At 40.4% G+C, this 22,294-nt stretch overlaps 1 protein-coding gene across 4 annotated transcripts in view; it reads right to left on the bottom strand.

The window, feature by feature from the left end:
• Window positions 1-304: 304 nt before the first annotated feature.
• Window positions 305-22,294, bottom strand: part of DNAJC24 (DnaJ heat shock protein family (Hsp40) member C24) — a 37,337-nt gene continuing 15,347 nt past the window's right edge. For 3 of the 4 annotated variants that reach the window (XM_033151313.1, XM_033151297.1, XM_033151305.1), the window contains exons 3-5: window positions 13,425-13,563; window positions 2,867-2,935; window positions 305-1,227 (exon numbers count right to left, since the gene is read on the bottom strand). In XM_033151313.1, coding sequence (XP_033007204.1) covers window positions 1,103-1,227; window positions 2,867-2,935; window positions 13,425-13,563 — 333 coding nt within the window. In that variant the 3' untranslated portion in view covers window positions 305-1,102. The remainder of the gene's footprint in view (window positions 1,228-2,866; window positions 2,936-13,424; window positions 13,564-22,294) is intronic. The other variant, XM_033151322.1, reaches the window with a different exon arrangement.

Genomic DNA, 22,294 nt, shown 5'->3' with positions numbered 1-22,294 from the left:
GCACGCATGCCATAAACAGCCCGCCCAATTGTCGCAGCCAAAGGCCAGTTGTCAGCAGGCCTTGCTGCAGCAACCAATCACTGCTGCCAATCTCCTGCTGGCTGCTGCCACCAACTGCCCGTCCCCCCCTGCTATCTGTGCATAAGACAACCTGCAATTTTTGCCTTTTTTTCTAAGGAAAAAATATCATGTTATACACAGAAAAAATACGGTACTTGTTTCCCCTCAGAACCACACATTTGGAACTAGTAGGAGTGCTGAAGGCAAGGGTTTGTTACACAGTTTTAAACAGATGGTTCTTAAGTAACATGGCATATACTAGAAAGTTTATCAGTTTTTTCTAAAAAGGGCAATACAGTTTCACAGGTGTAACATTTTTCAAAAGCTGAGAATAAGCAAGTGCCAGCCTATTAGGAACTTCTTTGCAAGTTTAAAGAGCGGGATTAGTATGCTCTGGGGGCTGGATTGAACGAATCCACCACACTAGCAAGAAGGTAGCACAAGCACTCCTACTAGCAGAGCATGGCTTTCCCCTTCTCTTTCCCCTGTGCACCCCACACCACCTCCAAATCCACTCTGGAGGGCTGGGAGAACCCCCAAAACAGTGCCCATGGGGAGGAGATGGGGGATTGATCCATATGTCAAACAGAAATGCTTGCATAAGTTGTGAGTCGACTGTACTGCATATTGTACTGGATTGGTTTTGACATGGCAGCATGTATGCTTTCAGAAGCCCACTTTGCAGTTTAAGATCAGTATTCCAAGTCCTGTTCATCTTGGATACAGGATGCATTACCCTCAGAAAGGAGTAATCATGATACCAGAATAGGAGGATAACATTAAATGGTGCTCACTCGTGCAAGCAGAAGAAATTTAGTGTTTAAATCTCATACACTAAGATATGGACAATTCAAATTAAAAGACATTTGGAGCATAATTTGCATGGATTTTAAAAGGGAATCTCTGATGCAGAAAGAAAACTTCTTTGAATTGATGTTCTTAACAGTTATTGTGCATTTTTCTACTATGGTATTTACTGACATATTGTCCATTGGTTGCCTAACACAATACATCTTGTGTGTTTCCCATATCCTTTGCGGAGTCATCGAAGAATCTCTATAAGTAATGAACAGGTATCACAGCACACTAGTGAAACCTCTTCAGCTTCTTTTTTGGAGACAATGTATTTTCCACCACATCGACATATGAGAGAATAACAGTGATCATCTGTTGAAACAATACACAGAAACAGTAATAAGTTCCATTGCAGTTTTGAATGCTACCCAAAAGCTACTTACAAAGTGTGTATGTCAGCTTATGTCTCAAGAGTTACCATAAATGTATAGTAAACTATTTTTGCAACTGAATTACATTGTACAGAAGTAGGAAATGCTTAATATGAAAAATTCTTCCATGTGGTAGGATTTTAATAAGAAAGTTAAATTATACTTTTACAAAAAAAGCAAGACAAACCCTTATTACTGTTCTAGTTCTTAAAACCTGCAGTATCTAAATAGTTTCTTACAACGCTGAGAACTACTGAAATTTAATGGACCTAACTCAGTCATGCTCATTATTTTCAGTGGGCCTACTCTGAGTAAGTTATATATAATGTTCTATATTTGTATGCCGTTCTGTTGTATTTTTTTAATTATCGTGGAACAGCTTTGCTGACCCAGGTCAGAAGAAGAGGGATGAGATTTAAGTTTCCTCGCAAATCTCTGTAGGAGCTTCAGAGAAGAAAACCATAGTAAAACAGTTGTATATGTAGGCTTCAATGCATTCATGACTTAACCATTATATTCAGTTGTCTTCTTGCATCTGCTTGCATGATTACAACCCCTTCAGCATTCAGCAACAAGCAGCTCCTCTAAATTTCATACTACAGTCATACCTCATGTTGCGTATGCTCTGTGTTGGGTACATTCGGGTTACGCACCTCCGCGACCTGGAAGTCCTCCGCAGAGCGCGCGCGAGTGTGCGCAAATGCGCAGAAGCGTTCTGCGCACTTCATGCATGCACAGAAGCGCAAAACCCCGCAAACTTCCAGGTTTTTTCTTTTATGTTCATTCGTGTTAAGTATGCCCAGGTTACGTGGCGTGACCCGGAACGGATCGCGTACGTAACATGGGGTACCACTGTACTAACCAAAAAAATTCCCTAGCAACTAAAACATCACACCAAGCCATGCATATGCAAGGCTATGTGTCATTAGAAAATGTCACTGAAAACTAAATGCCCAGTATCGTAATGCATTTGTGTAAGTCTATGATGAATGTGGTACAATGGAGGGTTCCTTATCATAAAAGCACCACAGAACTCAGGAAAAAATCAGAAACAGGCAATCAAAATAATGAAGGTACACCTCTGGATTTTTAGGTTTAGAAAAAGACAACTGAAGGTTGTATGGCAGTGGTTTTTTAAACTGAATGGGAGAAACGTTCCTCCTCTCATAAACCTAGAACTAAGGGTTACTCAATGAAACTGATTGCCATAAGATTCAGGACAGAAGAAGTACTACTTCACACAATACATAATGAATATACGGAATTACTGCCATAAGGTATGAGAACCATTGGCATCTATACCTATAAAAGGGGCTTAGACAATATCATGGTTGATATGGCTGATACCCACTGAACCTCCAGGGACAGAGACTGTCTCTGAATACCCATTCTCAAGGATGCAGCCAGCAGTGAAGTACTATTGTCTTCATGCCCTGCTTTTGGGCTTCTCCACAGCACATGGCTGACTGCTCTTGGAAACAGGTTAGACTAGATGGATTCTTGGTATGTCAACAGGACTCTTCTTATTCCTACATTAACAATTCAGTTTACTCATCAACCAGTTCCACATGATATCTTACTGAGATTCCAGGCCATATCTTCAAGTGACACCTGAGCATCCACAGGCCATCCTTGGGTTAATTCATGTTCTAAGAAAATAAAACAGGCATTCAGTTTGAATAGCAGAATGTGAGACAGACGCTGTAAGTTCATAGTCATATAAACTTTATTATATTTGTTGCTTTTCACACACAGAGAAGTCCAAAGCAACTTACAGCATAAAGTTAATTCAAACCTTGTACACCCTTGTGCAAATTAATTGAAACAAAGCATGTTTTCTATGCCACATCAATCAGTCTGTCAAGCACCCACAAAAGATGTTTTGGGGATGTTTCAGTTATTATGGTGTTGGAAGCCTGCAGCCAATAGCCGAATCAACCCTGGCGATCAATGGAGTGACAGATGTCGCAGCTAGATCGCCCTCACATCTGCAGCCAATAGAAGGAATGATGCGCTCGCCACAATATATTGAGGTTCTACGAAAGAAAGTTATTCCAGAGTTGGAAAAGAGGTATTCTGACGGTACTGGGATATTGCAGCAGGACTTAGCCCCCTGTCACACATCAAAAGTGGTGAAGAAATTCATGACAGAGCAGCAAATACAGGTACTTGATTGGCCACGGAATTCCCCAGACGTAAATCCCATTGAGAATTTGTGGGCTATATGCAAAAGTTGCCTACGTAGTTGCAGACTACGACTATGGAGAAGCTCATTCAGGCCCTGATTCAAGTGTGGTACAGGGATCCGAAAATCAACAGGGACTGTTCAAAACTAGTAGACTCCATGCCAAACAGTGTCCAAATGCTGCTTAAAAATAGCAGAGTTCATATCCGTTACTAATGTACAGTATGTATATGTGAGTTTAATCAGCACCTTAATATTACAGCCTATGTGCTTCACTATTGGAAAGAAAACTGGTAAAGCAGGCAAATCTCAAAAATTGACTCCACCTCACTTCTTACAATAAATGAATGGAAGCAAGAGAGGATAGGAAAGACTTAAGCTATTGCTTGGTAGGAAAAAAGTCTTCATTGGGCAGGACAGTAATTACAGTGCCCAAATGTTTTAAATATTTAAGTTACATCAGGGTTTGGGGTGGTAACTTAGGTCAAAAGTCTTAAAGCTTTCTTAAGGAACAGAACAAGGCCCTTTCAGCTTTCATCTGCTTCTCTACACCAGTGTTTTTCAACCTTTTTTGGGCAAAGGCACACTTGTTTCATGAAAAAAATCACGAGGCACACCACCATTAGAAAATGTTAAAAATTTTAACTCTGTGCCTATATTGACTATATATAAAGTAATTCTCTTGAATAGGAATCAAATAAACACAATTTTTCCCACGGCACACCAGGCAACATCTCGCGGCACACTAGTGTGCCACGGAACAGTGGTTGAAAAACACTGCTCTACACACTCATGTCCCTGATCGTCAACAGGAAGTCACAAGTTCAAGCTCCTTGCGTTTTGTGCCTGCCTGATTTTAATTTCTAGCCAAATACAGAGTAGCAAATGTTTATATTCATTATACTGTATATGGATGTACTGACAAATGCTGTTTAGAGCACCCTAGGATTTCAGTTAAAAAAAGATCAGGTAGCAGGTGATGAGAACAATTCTGTTCAAGACAATTCGAGTGGTATAAGACAGACAGTTTCCTATGCGCCTTTCAAATGTAAGAACTCCAGGGCTAGAAGCAAACATGTGGGTGGGGGCGGGCATAAAAGTGCACTAGAAGTTCCTATATAAGTTCTCTCCACAGGGCATAGTCAGTAATTTATGGTTGAGAATGTTGCTTCTTCTAACACAGCTTAATATCCAACCATTCATTTGATCTGACCACTACGTACAGATATTGAGAATTAAGTTTGCACCAACATCTCCAAGCATGAATTTCAATTAAGCCTCAATTTTTCCACCTAAAAATGCAGTTGCACACCCCTTCTGGACCCTAGTAAAATGTACTCGTCCCACCCTCCATGTTTGGCTCCTAGGTCAATATGTTTCATTAATTTTTTTCTGAAACACCAGGTTCCATGGTAGATATATTGACTGGGAACTCTCGGGTTCTGTGCAAGATGTATAATTCCTCAAGCTCTCAAATTTGAAATCCCCTGATCTAGTCCTATACCCCAGTGCCCAGTACCAAGCACATTAGGTACTTTCCCCCCTTCACAAACCTGAATATAGATGCCTCTGTTAGGAGAGAACTACAATACATGTACCTCTATACGCTCTATTATTATTATTTTCAAATACAAGCAATTGGTATGTGTGTGTGTGTGTGTGTGTGTGTGTATACACACACACACACACACACGTGGCAATATCCAAGATTGACACACTTTTAGCTGCAACTCCCTACTATTTAAAAATTGCTGTCTCAAGTCTAATGAAGAATGGGCTTCTTTCAGAAGTATGAACCATAGTTCACCTGTCATGCTTGTCTATATCCCCACGTGTCTTAAGTAGTATGTATATTTCTGATCATATACAACTTCTGTATATATTGATCTATTCTCTCCCAGCTTTTTGCCTTTACCCTTTACAGATTAATAAACAAAGCTAGGAGAAAATAGTAACAGCTAGGTCTGATGTCATATACAGGTATTATACCTTGCAAAAATGAGTAGACACAGTGTAACAGGGTGGTAAGTGATTTATCAGATTTATCAGTTAACAGCTTCAGCCCCTACTGGATCAACTACACTCTATCAAAATGATGTAAAATTGGTAAGAAACAACATAACAGAACAGTTTGTTCCACTTGCCTTGCTATACATACTCTGGAATACAGTGGTACCTCGGGTTACAGACACTTCAGGTTACAGACACTTCAGGTTAGACTCCGCTAACCCAGAAATAGTACCTCGGGTTAAGAACTTTGCTTCAGGATGAGAACAGAAATTGTGTGGCGGTGGCGCAGCGGTAGCAGGAGGCCCCATTACCTAAATTGGTACCTCATGTTAAGAACAGTTTCAGGTTAAGAACGGACAGGGCCATCTTAAGCATAACCGGCACCGTGGTGCAAAGATCCCTCTGGCGCCACCCTCCCGCTCCCAGAATTTAGAACTCGGGGCCCAACTCGCAGACAACCTTGTAGCCCTGGGAGCTGTCGCCCACAGAAGACGCCACTGATGTGGACGCAGCGTGGCTGACCAGACTACTGGAACCCCGTGCTTGCTTTGAGGCTCTGGGGCGCCTCCTCCGCTGCCTGACGACAGCCCACTACCACCCAGTAGCCCGAGGAGCAGGAGGCGGTTGCTACACCGCCGCCTGTGCCGCGGGGAGTGGTGGCGGTGGGCACTGGTGACGCGGAGGAGGCCCCTTGGGAGCTGCTCCCACCATGGGCAGCGGCTGAGGGGATTCCCGCGGCCGAGGGAAAGGCAGCAGCGGCGGAGGAAGAGGATGCAACGGGGAGATCAGATATATTGCAACCTGGAGAATGTGTGTGTGTGAGTGAGAGAGAGAGAGAGATAGAGAGAGAGAGAGCACACTGGGGCAGGTGCGGAGGCCTGGCCACCTGCTTGGCGCACTCGGTTCCTTCTGCCCCTGCTGCCAGCGGAGGGGTCAGAAGAGAGGCGTGCCTGCCCGCCGCCCCAGCTCCTGCCTGGCAACTGTCTTTCCTGATGATTGGCTGTAGACGTGCCGCTCTGCCTGGAACTTTTGCTGAGCCCAACTTCTTGCAAGCGGCAGGAGTAGCACTCGCTATGCACCCTCTGCAGCCGGCCACACACTGCACCTTGAGTGAGGACCCACTCGCTGGGGCGCTCCTGAGAGGGCGGTGCAACGAGCCACTAAGGCCTTTGAGAAAGACGACTCTGAGAACGGAACTCCAGAACGAATTAAGTTCTTAACCCGAGGTACTACTGTACTAGAGTTCCTTATTTTCTCCAACATTTTTTTAAAAAATTGGGAACTTGCGCCAGTCCAATGGTCACAATCTGTCAGGGAACTGTCCCTGGTGCAGCGCAAGGTGGTGGAAGGGCTTTTGGGATGCCAGAGAGAGCCCCGGCCCCACCTGACCAGCAGCACCTCCTCTGGCAGCGGAGGGAGCAGCGAGGCTTCCAGCTGGGAGGGGCATGGGTTTCAGGGGATGGAGGGTTGAGGCTCTGAGGATGCTGGAGAGACCCTGCACTCCCCTAGCCCAAGGGGCGATGAAGGAGACATGCTGCTTCCGTCGCCCCAAAGGCGTCGAGGGGTGAAACGAAAGGATGGGAGGCGGGGTTTTCATATACTGAAACTCTTTTGTTGGGGTCAGAACCGGAAGGGGCCATTCCCGGATTCTGCCAACGTTTGATAAAGATATGAACTTGTATGCTCTGCACTGTACATAGTATGCACAATAAAACTACTAAAGGAAAGGTTGGAGTTTTGCCTGGTTACTCATGAGCAACTAACCGAGGACCTTACACAATCTCTCATAGTCAGCCTTGGGGCTGTATGGTAGTGGTGGCCAGGCCAAAGCCAAAAGTGGCCAATGCAACAGATGTGGCTACTTTCCATGTACAGTAAGCAAAATCCCGGCCATGCAAGTCAGGTTTCTGCACACACAGCTATCCATTCAAGCAAGCAAGAGGCAGTATCTCAGTTCATTGACATATTCCAGATAAGCCAAGGCACTCAATGAGGGTACAGATCAAGGATGGTGAGGGGCATGGCCTAGGATGACAGAAAGACCTGGAGGACCTCGTTTGACCCATGGTGTGCATGTTACACACCCTTGATTTAAAACTAATACAGATACTTAAAATCACATTGGCGCTATATAATATTTTGATCACAGTTGTGCTTTGGTATACAATATTCTATGAGCAAATGAATACTACCGTAATTCACTATACCTAGTTTATGATTTCAGATTACAGTGGTACCTCAGGTTACATACGCTTCAGGTTACAGACTCCGCTAACCCAGAAATAACGCTTCAGGTTATTTGCATCAAGATAAGAACAGAAATCGTGCTCTGGCGGCGCAGCAGCAGTGGGAGGCCCCATTAGCTAAAGTGGTGCTTCAAGTTAAGAACAGTTTCAGGTTAAGAACAGACCTCCAGAACAAATTAAGTACTTAACCAGAGGTACCACTGTACTGGTAACAGAGAATACTGGAAAGGAGCTAAGTCAGACTTAAAACAAATGCCAATTTGCGAAGAAAGCAGCTCTCAACTAGTAATCTGAATTTGATAGTACCATGCTAAACTGCAAAAATGTAGGGACTCATACTGCAACTTGGCAATTGTGGTCCACATTCTGTCAGGAGTAGTATGCATGCATTTGTGACAAACTGTTTTAGAACAAAGGTTATCCTGATGTTCTTCATTTTGGTGCAACCAGTCTGCTACCATAGTAGTTAACTATGAATAATGTATTGGTAGTGAAATTAAACACTTATTTTAACTGCCCTCATGTATTGGTGAAAAAAATCTAATTAGCACTTTAATATTAAAGCATGATTTCCCCCCATGCAATTCATTAATTAGCGGCCGATTATCCAGTATCAAGTTGGCCTGTGGTCTCTGCCTCCTTTTTGCAACATTAAATTGTGATTCTAATTTTACCTGAAATCTACACTATAGATCTCCAGGGAATGAGTTTCATCTAAATTAATCTTAATGAAGGCAATTAAAACAAATCAGACAAGTTAGATATAATTACTGGATCAATAAAACCTCTTTGACCTAACCTATTCTGAACACCTCCAGTACATTAAATAGATATATATTAAAACAAAGTTAACCCACTTACATCTAAGATTGAAATAGTAATAAATGAGAATGAGGGGGAAGGAAGCTTTATCTTCTCTTATCAACTTAATCCATTTTGGCAATTATGCTGATGCTCCAAATCATTAGAAGAAATACTACAGTAGATGGAACCAGTCAAAAATACTAATACTGTACGAGTTTTCCTTCTTCAGTTCCTTCTATCTTTTCTATCCAATTCCATGGATTACATACTCTGTTGTTCTTTGCCAATATATATGTAATAAGATTTAGGTTTATTTTAATGTCACTTATGGAATTTGGGCAATATTGTATCACAACCGAACCAACCACTGTATATTCCAGGGAATTTGAAGTCTATCACTCATAGACCATAACAAAGCCTTGTTCAATCTCCAACACAACTCAAATCTGTGTGCTTGAGGACTCAGTATGCCAGGCTATTACAATGGATGAGAGACCTTTGAGAACCTCCCATATGTCCTTTCTGCCTTCTCTTTGCAGGAGAAGTTGGAGAACAAGAACAAAGCTATGGAAATCCACAGAATGTAAAAAGTGGATCCCTACAAACATTTACTAAGGGTTCACCATATGCATGTTACCACTTGGAAGATACTGGTGAAGCTGTGTAGTAAATTGGTAATCTGTACCCATACAATGGGTTATATCTAAAAAATCCTATTTCTAAATAAATACTGATTTTACATTGTGTGTCCTTTGATCCCTCGCTGAATTTTGAGTAATACTACATAGTGAGTGGATATGCAGTTCTTTACTCATTCAGTGAGGAGGGCGCATCAGAAGCTGCTAAAAGGGAAGCCCCATGTTTTATCAGGGTTGAGTGCTAAAATTATGGGGGATGGATGGACTCCATTTTAGCAGGAGATTGTGATGTAATCAGGTTTGCATGGAATCCTGCTGACCTGAGCATGATTTAAGCCCTATTCATCACCAGATGAGCAGGGCTGAACTCGGCTCACTTGGGATGCACACTTCTGTTCATACTGGGGACAGGCACACACAGCCAACACAGGATTTAACCCCACCCTTATGTCTGTCAGATGATGGACATGAAGGAAAAGGGCCTCACATGTCAAATTGTACCCGTTGTGGGCTAAAGTTGGCCCATGGACCGGAGGTTCTTCATTGCATGTCTTACAAGCCTAAAATTCAAGAAAATTAAAAGGGATGCTGGGAATCTTTTAAACAGCATTAAATAACTATTAGAAGCAAACTTCAGTAACACTTTGCAAGAAAGACTAGCTCAGTATTGTCTACACTGACTGGCAGCAGTTGGTTCTCCAGGGTTTCAGACAGGGGTCTTTTCCTTCCCCAAAAGCCTTGCTCCAGAAGGTGGGGCAGGGGGAAGGAAGAACAGCCCCCATTAAGCAAAACTAAAAGCCATACAAGAAGCAGAAGAGGGGGTAGAGGCTTGCTGTAACTTGGTGTTGTGCTAATATATGGTTTGAGTATGATGTACATGTTTATGAACACTGTAGGGCCACGAATACACTTCTACCATTCAGGCTGAACCTTGGCTGAAACCCACTAAACTCTCCTGGTAGTGCAGGGGGGGCGTGTAAGTCCTAATGGCAAGAACCCTTCCCTTAAGTCCAGCTCTAGAAATAATAATAAAGATTGAGGAGCTTCAGATTTTCTTTCAGATTCTAGCACCTGAGAAAGATTCATGAGATGCGGCTTGATCAATACATATATTTCACAGCACTGCAAAATCACACCATTTAAACTGGAAGATCAGAATAAATTCATTTTTATGTTGTTCTTTGGACTTTTCCTCACAATAATTTATATTAGATTATATTCAGTTATATATGGTTAACTGACAATTTGCAATTTTTAATCTTTATATGGTTTTTATTGTGTGTAATTGGTGTAAACTGCTTTGATTTTTATAATGAAATTGTAGTATACAATAAAAATAATTTAAATAAATGAACAAACAAACAAACAAACAAATAAAATGGCCAATTCTCGGTTCACAGTTCTATCACAATTCAGAGGTGCTTGTTTAGGAATGGTTGTGTTACAACATTGCAATCAGAATTAATATTCTTGGCCATTTGGTTGTCATTTTTAAATTATCATAATAATATAACAGGTTGAGATCTTTGTTACTGTGTGTAAATATTAGGGGCTGTCACCCCTGCTCATGTTTCTCACCATCCCTCCCTACCTGCCACCCTCACCAATTCTCCAACATCCTCCATTTACACCTTGCCCAACCCCCAACCACTCACAGCTTCTTTAACCCCCCACCCCCTTCTACCCTCTCATCCCTGACCAACTCCTTCAACCCCAACCCTTCAACACCTCCATCTCAGCTTACACACCAACTCTCCCCTTGCCAACCCCATCCTCTCTGTTAGCCCAAAGTTCTCCTTCACCCACCGCTCACCCCAACCCCCCACAACCAGTGCTTTTCTTCTAGAAAAATAAGGAGCTGGGAAATCCTCTCATCTTCCCCATCTTGGAAACCAAGAGGGATGTGTGGAATCCTTCCCAGAATCTTCCAAAGGCTTCTAAAAACCAGCACAATTGCAAGTACGGTACCAATTCTGCCTGCTAGCTTCAAGCTGAAGGGAGGCTGGGGGTGAGCAAATGACTTTCAGGCACTGTGCCAGAAGCACAGAGACAAATCAAATCCCAGACTTCCTACCAACTGAGGAGCTAAGGAGGGAGCAGTGATCATCTCAAACATGGGAAGCTGTTCTATAAATACTGGTAGACTGACTAGCAATGGATCTCCAGGTTTTCAACACAAAGTTTTTGCCCAGACCTTCCTTGAGATATGATGGGAATTGAATTTTTTGCACAGAAAGCATGTGTTTTATTGTCGAGTTCCAGCTCTTCAACTGCTCTTCCGCAGTTGTTCTCAACCACTGAACTATCAGGCAGGTTTGTCAATAAGCTTCCCATTTTCAGTAATCACTTTAACAGCAGCAAGTATTGTTTTGGAAGAACAGGATTATAAATGCCCAGTAGATCCCAATGGATTTAAAGGGATTTAAAATTAGTTGCTTTCCTTTAAACCAATTCCTCTCAATAAAATTGTTTTGGTATACTGCAACAACACATCAACTTTAGCAAAAACCAAAAGTTGTGTATTCTATGCATCCTTGCTGACACTCCACTGATTGCAACGTAAGTTACACAGCCACTACTACTACCCAATCTCTCTTTTCCAAGTCCCTTCAAGCCTCACTAGAAAAACAAAGGTTGCACAGAATCAATGCCTGTAGATTTCAATCAAAGCAAATTCCACACACTTTGCTCATCTGAATGGTTAGCAGCACGAAACATTTAAAAAAGCAAATCTGAAAAAGCTTCACAATTTCAAAAATTAAAATACGCATTAAATGTCATTTTCAGTGTGTTACTTGTAAGGACATAAAGCTTAATTGACTGAACTGACTTTTATGCTAGAGTGTATATCTCAAAGTGTAACTACAAAATGGACAGAACATAAACAAATATCTTTCTGCCAATTTTTACACAAGGGAAATTTTTTAACCCCAGCTCCAAGTTAGTCTCTCTCCCTCTCTCTCTTGGCAAAACCAGCTGCTCTTTCTATTAAGCTACAAGCCTAAATAAATAAATAAACCTAGTTCAGAAATAATTTTGCCCATTTCAGTTTAACATCTAACATCCCAAATAACACATTTTGAAAAAAAGAGAGAAATATATACACCAAATAATTCATGATTTAAAAAATAAGCTTGTATGCACCGTATATTATTCCGTTGATTATGTGTATCTGCCAGCCACGCTGACTAAGCTTTTGTTTCTCAAATAAAATTGTGGCAACCTTAACAGCAGGGAACTTAAAACAGCAAGAGAGAGAAAGGTTTGATGGTGTGCCAGCGTACAATGGAAGGGAATTCAATAACATGCTGCAGAGACAGTGAGCTTTTATCAGACACACTGAAAAGTGGTGGTAGCTACACGTCAATGCTGGACCAGAGTGTGTTACCGCAGAGTGCGACTGAGTGTTTTCCCCACAGGCAATACACTATTATTGACTCCCCCCATTAACATGTAGGGTGGATATACATTTATTGAAGGTTCTAATGGAAGGCTGAGGGACTCCTATCCTGAGGCCAGAGCAGAAAGACAGCCTATCACTTCATGTAATGGTAGCCCATGTGTGACAGACCTGACCTACATTTCCCCCTTTCTTTCTCACAACAGCCTGTCACTGTTTTAAGATGCTATTTTCCCCAAGATGTACATACATATGTGTGTGCGTGTGTGTGTGTGCGTGTGTGCTGGAGCTGCCTGGTTAATGAATTTAACTGGAATATAACTTGCTTGCTTAGATGCTTATACCAGGGATGCATTATGACAAATATTCTGAAATATGCTCGACTAAAGACTGGTAGAAAGGATACACTTTAATGATTGTGAAGTGTTTATAAATATGCAGCAGTTTACCTTTGACACAGATTACTCAAAACCTGTATCTAAAATGCAGCAACAGAAGGTAGCAAAGGGCATAACTTAAGTAATTAAGAACATTTAATGAAACTGCTTTAAATACTGTCAAATGAGAAATGGCTAAACTAAGTCATTATTATCATCCAAGTTCTACATTCATTAGAATTAGTATAACAGCTACCACCTAATGCTTTGTCAAAAGTAATTTAATGTTTTTACTGCTTAATGGATATGGAGTAATCAGTATAAATAATGTATCTAAATATGGAAGTGGGTAAGAGCAAATGAAGTGTTTCGGTCAAACAAAAAGCATTTTGAAAAAATACCACTGAGCTACCACTCCAGCTTCTGCTCTCAAAAGCTGCTGCTGCTACTACTACAGCACTCCTTGGCAGGAACCTACCACGCCGCTGCAGGTCATACTCTTTTTTTGTCTCTTCATTCCCTAGAATTTTCCACGCTCGATCAATTTCGATGAACCTCTGCATGCGCGCCTCCACTTCTCCTGCTGGCACATCTGCGCTCTGTTTGTCTGGATGATACTGCCAATCAAAAGAAGGAAAAGGAAAGGGGAGGGGGGATGACGGGGGAAATCAATAGTAAATATGAGATCTATTTTAAGTGTATGGAGGATGTATAGGTCTGAACTATGGTGCCAAGGAAAACAAACAAAGGAAGCAGCATTGGCCACAAGAGATTGCTGCCAGGTTAATTAGACCACTGGAATAGCAGCAAATACACCAGTGGCACAAATGTCACAATGTGCACTGACAGCATTTTCTGGATAATTTGCTGATGGAATCATTGGTCTTATGGACAATTTACCTAGAGAGAATGACTAATGCAAACAGAAATAGGTATACACAAATAAAAATAAAAAATAGAAGTAAGGGGAAGACTATTTAGATTTAACATTATTATTATTTTTTTAGCCTAATGTAAATAACATATAATTTTTCTGTGGTTACCTTTTTAATTTTTAGGTTTTGGTGTTGAAACAGTCAACAGAAGATACAAAATGGGGTATAAATTTACCATAAATGTAATTCTATTTTTAATCTACAATTCACCATCTTTAATTTATTCCAATCCAGTGAATAAAAAGCCTTTCCAAACTTCTAAAGTCATGGGTCACTGGATACAACATTTTGTGCTGTTTTCAGTTTTGAAATAATGTTTGGGGACAGGGCTAAAATGTAACATGTGTAAAGGCAAAATGATATAGTAATTTCTGCATTAGTTTTGCTGAACACAGGATTGTAAAATTAATTAATTTTAGTAAATATATAAGAAATGATCTGAATTTCTAGTATTTGTATAGGTGTCACCAAAAGAAACCACCTCCCCAAACAACATAGAATTCTAATGCCATTTGTCACAGTTCTCTCAAATATTCTTTTTAAAAACATATATCCTACCGTTAACTCAACACATCCCCATAATGTAACATAATGATTTTTTAAACTAAGGTACAAAATTCTGAGGAAGCACCATTCCAAATGAAAAAGTCATACATGAGTTTAGAATTTGTAATGTATAAAGGAGAAAAACATAGCTTGGCATGACTACTATTTTTGTGTGTGTGGATTGTGTGCACAATCTTAAGATTATAATGACCAACTAGTCTTCTTCACACAATTTGGCAACTGCTAGATAGCTACTAGGAATATGGGCAGAGATTTCCAAGTTTGTCTTTCAACAAAAAGTTCCTTATCTGTCCCCAATGCTTCCGACATCTTTCCCTAGACTTGGAGGACAACATCTGTTCACAGATGCAAACTGGCCATCTCTTTTTATATGTGATCCCACCTACAGGAGGGATCGTGTGGCAAAGTCTCAATGTGAAATGTGGCCCCAGTAACTGCAAAAGATTCAACAGGAACTACAGACATATCTGCAGTGCAGATTTGTCTCCATATTCATTTTATGTCATAATCTACAGTGGAAGGGTTCACTGGAAGAAGGAAAGAAGGAAGAAGGAAAGCACCCTGTTTGGATGTGTGACTTGGTCTCCTGTAATGTAATGGCACAAACCATGAAAAAAATGTTAAGTACTTCAAATTTCTATAATGATTTGTCTTTTTTCACTCCTGATCCATCTCAGGAGATCCTAGTCTTACATCTTAGCATACAAACAGGCTTTCATGCACTTGCTAAATCAGAAAACCCCCCAAACTAGAATGTAGCAAAGGGACACTAGTCCAACACTAGCCAGCTAGGCACCACAGTAAGTCAGCATATATAATTTGTATATATTATTTATAAAAAAGCCGGCTGTATTATTTCCTATTTATTTAAAATATTTACTGTTCACCCAAGGATTCCAGGATGGTGTACAATTAGCATTAATTCACACACAATAACAAATCTGACAAACTTCATAAGAAATAACGAACCAAAAAGTTTGATAAAAGCTAACTAGCAGGACAAAAAGAACACCACATTTTTAAGTGTCTGGGCAATAAACAATGTCTTAGTGCCAGTTGTACTTTTTGCAGGGAGGGCCTTCTAGAGCAGGGGTAGGCAACCTAAGGCCTGGGGGCCGGGTGTGGCCCAATTGCCTTCTCAATTCGGCCCGCGGATGGTCCAGGAATCAGTGTGTTTTTACATGAGTAGAATGTGTCCTTTTATTTATAATGCATCTCTGGGTTATTTATGGGGCATAGGAATTCGTTCATTTTTTTTCTCTTCAAAATATAGTCTGACCCACCACATGGTCTGAGGGACGGTGGACCGGCACACAGCTGAAAAAAGTTGCTGACCCCTGTTCTAGAGCCAAGCCACTGCCACAGTGCAGGTCCTTTCCTTCGTGCATAAATAGCAACTTCCACTAGGAACTTATTGTTTCAAAGTACAGTGGAACCACAAAGGCTCTGTGGAGACTAAGATCCCGAACTTGAAAAAGGTGCTGAGCACAGAAGTGAATTAAATGTTCTTCAGCAATGTTAAAGTAGGTGTATTTAGACTCAACATTCTAAATCTATTTTCGATTCCTGTCTGGGGCCAGGGGTGGGGTGGGGTACAGGATGAATTGCTTGCCTAAGTAAAATTGATTTTTCTGAAAATAGGTTAACACAATTGGGATCCAAATATTGGCTTCAAAAATCCCAAGTGTAAGAAAAGCCTAAGGAAAACATATTCTAGGAAAGCAAGCATATGCCTTACTTCAACTGGCACCTTGCTGTTAAAAAGCTTGGGGTGTGGGCCTCAGAAATCCAGGATCAAATCCTTGTTAATCTGTCTACTTAAACACAATTATTACTTGGCCTAAGGGCATATGTTAGAGCATTCTTCTTTCTTTAACTTGGAGACACTAGGGTCCTTTAACTCTAATGGGTAATGCATGGGTAATTTGGATGACCCGAAGAAGTCCCTTCCCCCACATGAACCCATCCACGCAGTAAAATTACTTTTGGAGGCCCTTGTACAGGTGCCCACACTTTGGAGGTCAGACAGATGGCCACTGGCAAAACTGCTTGCTTTCCATGGCACCCCTCTTTAGAAAACTCTATCTAGGTTAGTTCACCTGTACCTCCACTTCTTCCCCTTCTATTTGCCAGGAGGTGATGGGACCAGTGGCCATGATCTTAGTTTTTTGGATGTTGAGCTTCAGACCATATTTTGCACTCTCCTCTTTCACCCTCATTAAGAGGTTCTTTAATTCCTCCTCACTTTCTGCCATCAAGGTTGTGTCATCAGCATATCTGAGGTTGTTGATATTTCATACTTAGAGGGCCATTACGTCACCAGGAAGCTATCCTGGCTATTCCAGAAACTGAATCCATGCTGGATCCAGGAATTAGAAAGGGGCTCAGGCATACAGACAACCCCCCACCCTGGCAACTCAGCAATACTGAAACTGTATGACTCAGTTCAAATATAGTAATATCCCTACTATTTGACTGTGTAAAAGTTCTATAAACTTCAGATAATAAAGCATTAGATCTATAAAATGTTTTACTGTTACATTTCAAGTTTTTAATTCCCAAAGTGCTGTATTTGCTACTCATGATTGCTCAGTTTGGGTGACTTTAAGGAAATGAAATTTCAAATGAAGCGACACTATATTTTTTAGCCATACTCACATTTTCAGTGGTAGTAAGTTTTGAAATTTCCTACTAGCCATGATCTAGCACATGCTCAGAAGCTCAATCTTTGTGCAAGAAGATTTGGAAGGATTTGAGGAAGGGGGTGGGGGAAGGAGGAGCTGCTGAAAAGGAGAAAGTACATGCACAGTTAGTGTGCACACATCCCTTTGAACTACTAACACTGCCCTGTAGTGTAGCTGAAGCTATTTTGCAGCATAGTATTAAAAACTGAAGTGTGGAAAACATCAGTATCTGGTTACAAATGGAGGGAATTAATACGATTTAAGTATAAGGGGCCTACATTCACCCAAATACTTTGATTTTTGTAGCCAATATTCACAGCTGCATTTCATATATCATGCACTCCAAAATGTGGCTATTTAGGATACCTACTGTATCAAGGTAAAGCATACAGCACATAGATCTGCTGTGAAACAGCTCTGCCAATTTGTGAGAGAAGTCACCACAGGGAGGGGAGAGGGACAAAGCCTGAAAAACTAACTCAGTCAAATGAGAAGCCAACATAAATAGTAGTAGTAGTAGTAATTTCACAAGTCAGCAAATGGCAATCAAAGATACAGACACCTGAACTTAATGGGGTGAGACATTCCATAACACTGGGAAGGCCCTGAATTCCACTGGCAGTGGAGCAATTTTCACTAATTCTTCCCCCTCTCTGTCTGTGAATGGTCTCTTGAAAAGCTACTGCAAAGGGCTGGCGGAATCTCCTAAACAGTGTGGGTGATGGTTGTAGGTGGAAAGAAGAATTGGTAAAAGTAACAATCCTGGCCATCTTCCAGTGAAGTACTTCTTCTGGATTCTGGTTCACTCCATGTACTGAAGGAGCTCTTCTGTCACAGAGAGTCAAGGCTGGATCTACTGCAGCATTGCCAACCCCGATCAATCTTACTTCCACTGAAGCCTTATTTGCCCCTACGGGTTCCCACGGTTGCACCCGATGAGAAAACATGGAAGCAGAAAAGACACCTGAGGCTGCTGGCTTCAGAGAGAGAAAGATTTATTTTCTGCATGCAGAGGCACTTGCGGTGTTCAGACATCCAAGCAAGTACAAAAGCTAGTCAATTTTCAGACAGTTCTTATAGACAGTTCCCTGGCTCATCTTCCCACCCCAGGAATCTGCCTCTTGTCCATATAAGGAACATTTCCTGTTGTACATATAAGGCAAAAGGACATTTAGCCCTGAGTTGGTTCATGCGCACTTCAGCAAGGCCATCCTATCTGTCTCTGACCTAGATAGTTACTCTCTGTGCAAGGTTGATCTTCTACTGTTATCTCCAGACTCTTAGTCATAGCTTACACAGTAAGGAGTGCAATGCAGATCAAAGTTCACAGCAAAAGCCTCCATAAGAAAGAGTTCTTTTATACTTCTGGACTAACAGTACATTCAGGTAAATATATACAGGTTAGCTAATTAACCCCTTCACCACCAAAGATGAGACACAGAGAAGAACTTCCATACCAGAACTTCCTTACCAGATTTTCCTTACCAGATCTAATACATACAAGACGATCTGGCAGGTCCAAGTCATTTCAGGTTTTACAAAGGAAAGAACCAACAGTTCGTATAGTGATAGGAAACAAGCTGGTAACTAGTGTGGGTGTTGCTGGATAGTAATGTAATCCTATAAATTGCTGCTACTATCTGGAACAACAAAAATTTCAGACTTTTAAAAGTAACCTCAAGTAGAGTGCACTGTAGCAATCCAATCTAGATGCATGCGACCACTGTCAGGTCTGACATCATCAGAAATAAGACACTGGTAGCCCCAAATGGGCAAGGCACTCCTGAACACTGTTGCCATCAAGGAATCCATGTTTAAAGCTAAATAAATTTATGGATTCTTCAGGGGAGTACTGTACTATATAAAACACTTTTAATTAGCACAAATGTTGTTCTTACATCAGGAAGTTTCTAGCAAGGCTGCACTGATACCTGGGCTTATGCATTTATAATGGCTTAGATCCAGAGTTGCCCTTCTGTGAATTTCAGGGTTGAATCCAGAGAAGCCGCTGAGAGTGGCTGGGGCAACCCAGTCAGATGGGTGGGATACAAATAATAAAATTATTTAAATTATTATCTTCTACTCATGGAATCTCCTGTACAAAGAAAGGCAAGGGATTTTGGTCAACCCCCCTCTTCCTCCTCTGCCCTTCCCACTCTGTTCTGGAGACTCTCCAATTTTCCAGAGCAGATATTCTGGAGTCTGCAGGCAGGAAGAGGAAATCAGCAAAAAAAATAGTCTCCAATTTGGGAGTGGAACTCAAGGAACATTTTTGGGAAAAAATATGTATTTTTATTCCACCTTTTGAAATAACCTCAGTGACTGACAAGAAAAACACTGAAATACATCTGCTTTACACCTCCAACAAAGGTTTGAATTTTTTTTTATATAAATCTTTGCTAATTTTACTGGGGTGAGGTACCAACAATAACACATTTTCATTATATTTTCTCTTATCGAATAACAAGCTGTGAAATTTATATCAACACTCCATAAACAGAGGTGGGAACAATGCATCATATGTGGTGGGGATGTAAGGTGATTAAACAATTTTGGACCAAGATACATGAAGAGCTGAAAAGAATATTTAAGTGCACAATTCTCAAAAATCCAGAAGCATATCTGTTAGGTTTAATAACTAATGATATTCCCAGAGATAAAAAGAATATATTCCTCTATGCGACAGCAGCGGCCAGATTATTAGTGGCAAAAAAATGGGAAAACAGGAAAAATACCAGAAATATCAGAATGGAGAAATAAGATTTGTGAATTTATGGAAATGGTAAAATTAACGGCATCAATTAGGGGCTGCCCCAAGCAAAAAATTAAGATAGAGTGGGAGTGTGTAGAGACATATATGGAAAAATATGGATATGGAAATTAATTTTAACATAATAAGTAAAAGGAAAAACTCGCAAGCATACAAAATGATATTATAAAGGATAGGATTGTTAAGTATAAATAACAGCTAACACAACAAGAAACAACAACATAAATACCAATAAGATTTCACATGGATGAGGGGAAATCAGGTAGGGGGGAGGGAAATAGAGGGTGGTATTTGGAAATTATTAAGAATGTGATGTAAAAGTAAAATGATTGTGTTTGTAATTGAAATTATGTTGATTCATTGTGGTTGTAAATTACCCCACCCCTCTTGTTTTTATTTTTGTTTGTCACAAAAACTTTAAATAAAATTTATTTTAAAAGCAGAAAAGAAAAAAGAAAAACACTGAAATACATAAATCTCTAACTTACAGGAGGGGGGAACCTACAATTGGCTGGTGACTAAAAATTAAAACCTAGATTAAACAAAACCAGAACAGTAAATGACGCAAATAACTGTTATATGCACAGCGACAGGGTTGAGTGATGGAGGTGGAGGAGTCATGATCCAAAGACATGTTCTTATGTCATGATTCACAAGTACAGTATAAATTAAAAAGATGAACCCCCGCCCCCTTTGTTATGGTGTGCCTGTTGCTGGTGACATAATGTACTTTAAAATAATTAAAGATTCATGCTGCAATTGTAAACTGACTTGCCTGGGAGTAAGCCCTATTGAATCCAACAGGACTTGCTTCTGAATAGGCACGGTAAGGATTGAGCTGTAAACCATAGTGCAGGGTGCAAACGTATCCTTTAGTACACCCGTTAACCTGAGGCAGAGCAAGCATGCGTTTGTGCTTATAAAGTTGGAGAGGCTCAATATTACAGGTCTGAGAGCGAGGTAAAGCACCAACTAGCCAGTTCCCAGCAAAATCAGTGGGGGCTTCTCAACACTTCACAAGACCAGTTCCTCAGCCAAGCAAAATCCATTTGAAGTGTTTTTCTTTAGCTACTATACAGACTTAATGACTTGCACATAAAAGGTCTTGTACAACAGCTAGCCTGAAGCAACAGTGCACTCTTTGCTCTGTGGCCTACATGGTTCATCAGGTACTAATTAGGTAGCATGTTCTGTCAACGCTTTCATGCTTTTCTTCTATTAATTGATCATTCTGCCAAATTAATGACATTGCTGTACCAGCTTTGAATTCCCTTAGCTCCTTTACCTGTGAGACACACAGAAGCAAAAGAATACCCTAAAAGGTCACAAGTTAACTGTCCCTGTTCAAGATTTGGCGTCAACGTTAAAAACATTTTGCTGAAAGGTTAATTACATCTACCTAGTCTCTATAAACATCTCCTCGAGACTAAATCATTCCCCTCTTATCAAACTAACTAAAAGAACGTAACTAGTATACAACATTAGGAGCATGGATATAGCTGAAAAGAATAAAATAGTGTCAAAACACTTGATTAGATATTTAAAAATAGTCTAAAGGAGAAAGGAAAAGGAGTAAAAACGAAAAAAGGAGGGAGAAACAAAGATTGCATGCAATATTAGTTAGCTTTGACTAATTGTAAAAGAAATTAACCCTAAGTGTGACACACTTCTAATTAGCAGGACACAATCACCTTCTCTAGTTGTTTAATAAAAAGAGTTTACACATACATGTGGAAATTTTGCATTTGGACTCAAGGGAGAGAATGATATCTACACATTTCTCAGGGCACTTCTTTAAAACAGCATTATGTCCATTCAAACTGCAAGTACAGCAATGTGCGCTAAATTATTATTTAAAAGTCATTATTACACCAAACTGTCACAAAACAATTTATAAATTTCAAAATCACATATTTTAAAGATATAAGGCATATATTATGAACAATTAGAACATTATAAATAATTGAAACATAATGTTTCATCCATTTTTATACTACATTAGGACATAAAGTAAAAACAAAACAAAACCAGGGACAAAGAGTTCTCATCAAATACAACACACTACTGCCACCTAATGCATGCTCAAATAATACTTCCAAAGGCATTGAGTTTTCTCCACACTATTTATAAAACAGAGCTATACCAGTGGACCTATTTATTTCATTTGGTTATCATCTTTTTAATTAATGCTTTCAGATTTATAATTTCTCCCACCCAGATGTTTCCCTTAGACAAGCATAAACATACATTCTTTCAAATATGCAAGCTAGGAAGTAGGGACCACAAACTCTGCAGATAAACAAAAGCAAAGCATTTCAATTGCAGCAACAATAAAAAATAGGCAGAAAATTAGCAAACATGTGCATATCATGAGAAATCGCTCTGTGGGTAG

This window comes from Lacerta agilis, chromosome 1 (genome assembly GCF_009819535.1).
Source record: "Lacerta agilis isolate rLacAgi1 chromosome 1, rLacAgi1.pri, whole genome shotgun sequence".
NCBI classification, from domain to species: domain Eukaryota; kingdom Metazoa; phylum Chordata; class Lepidosauria; order Squamata; family Lacertidae; genus Lacerta; species Lacerta agilis.
This window is presented reverse-complemented; position numbering and strand designations above follow the sequence as displayed.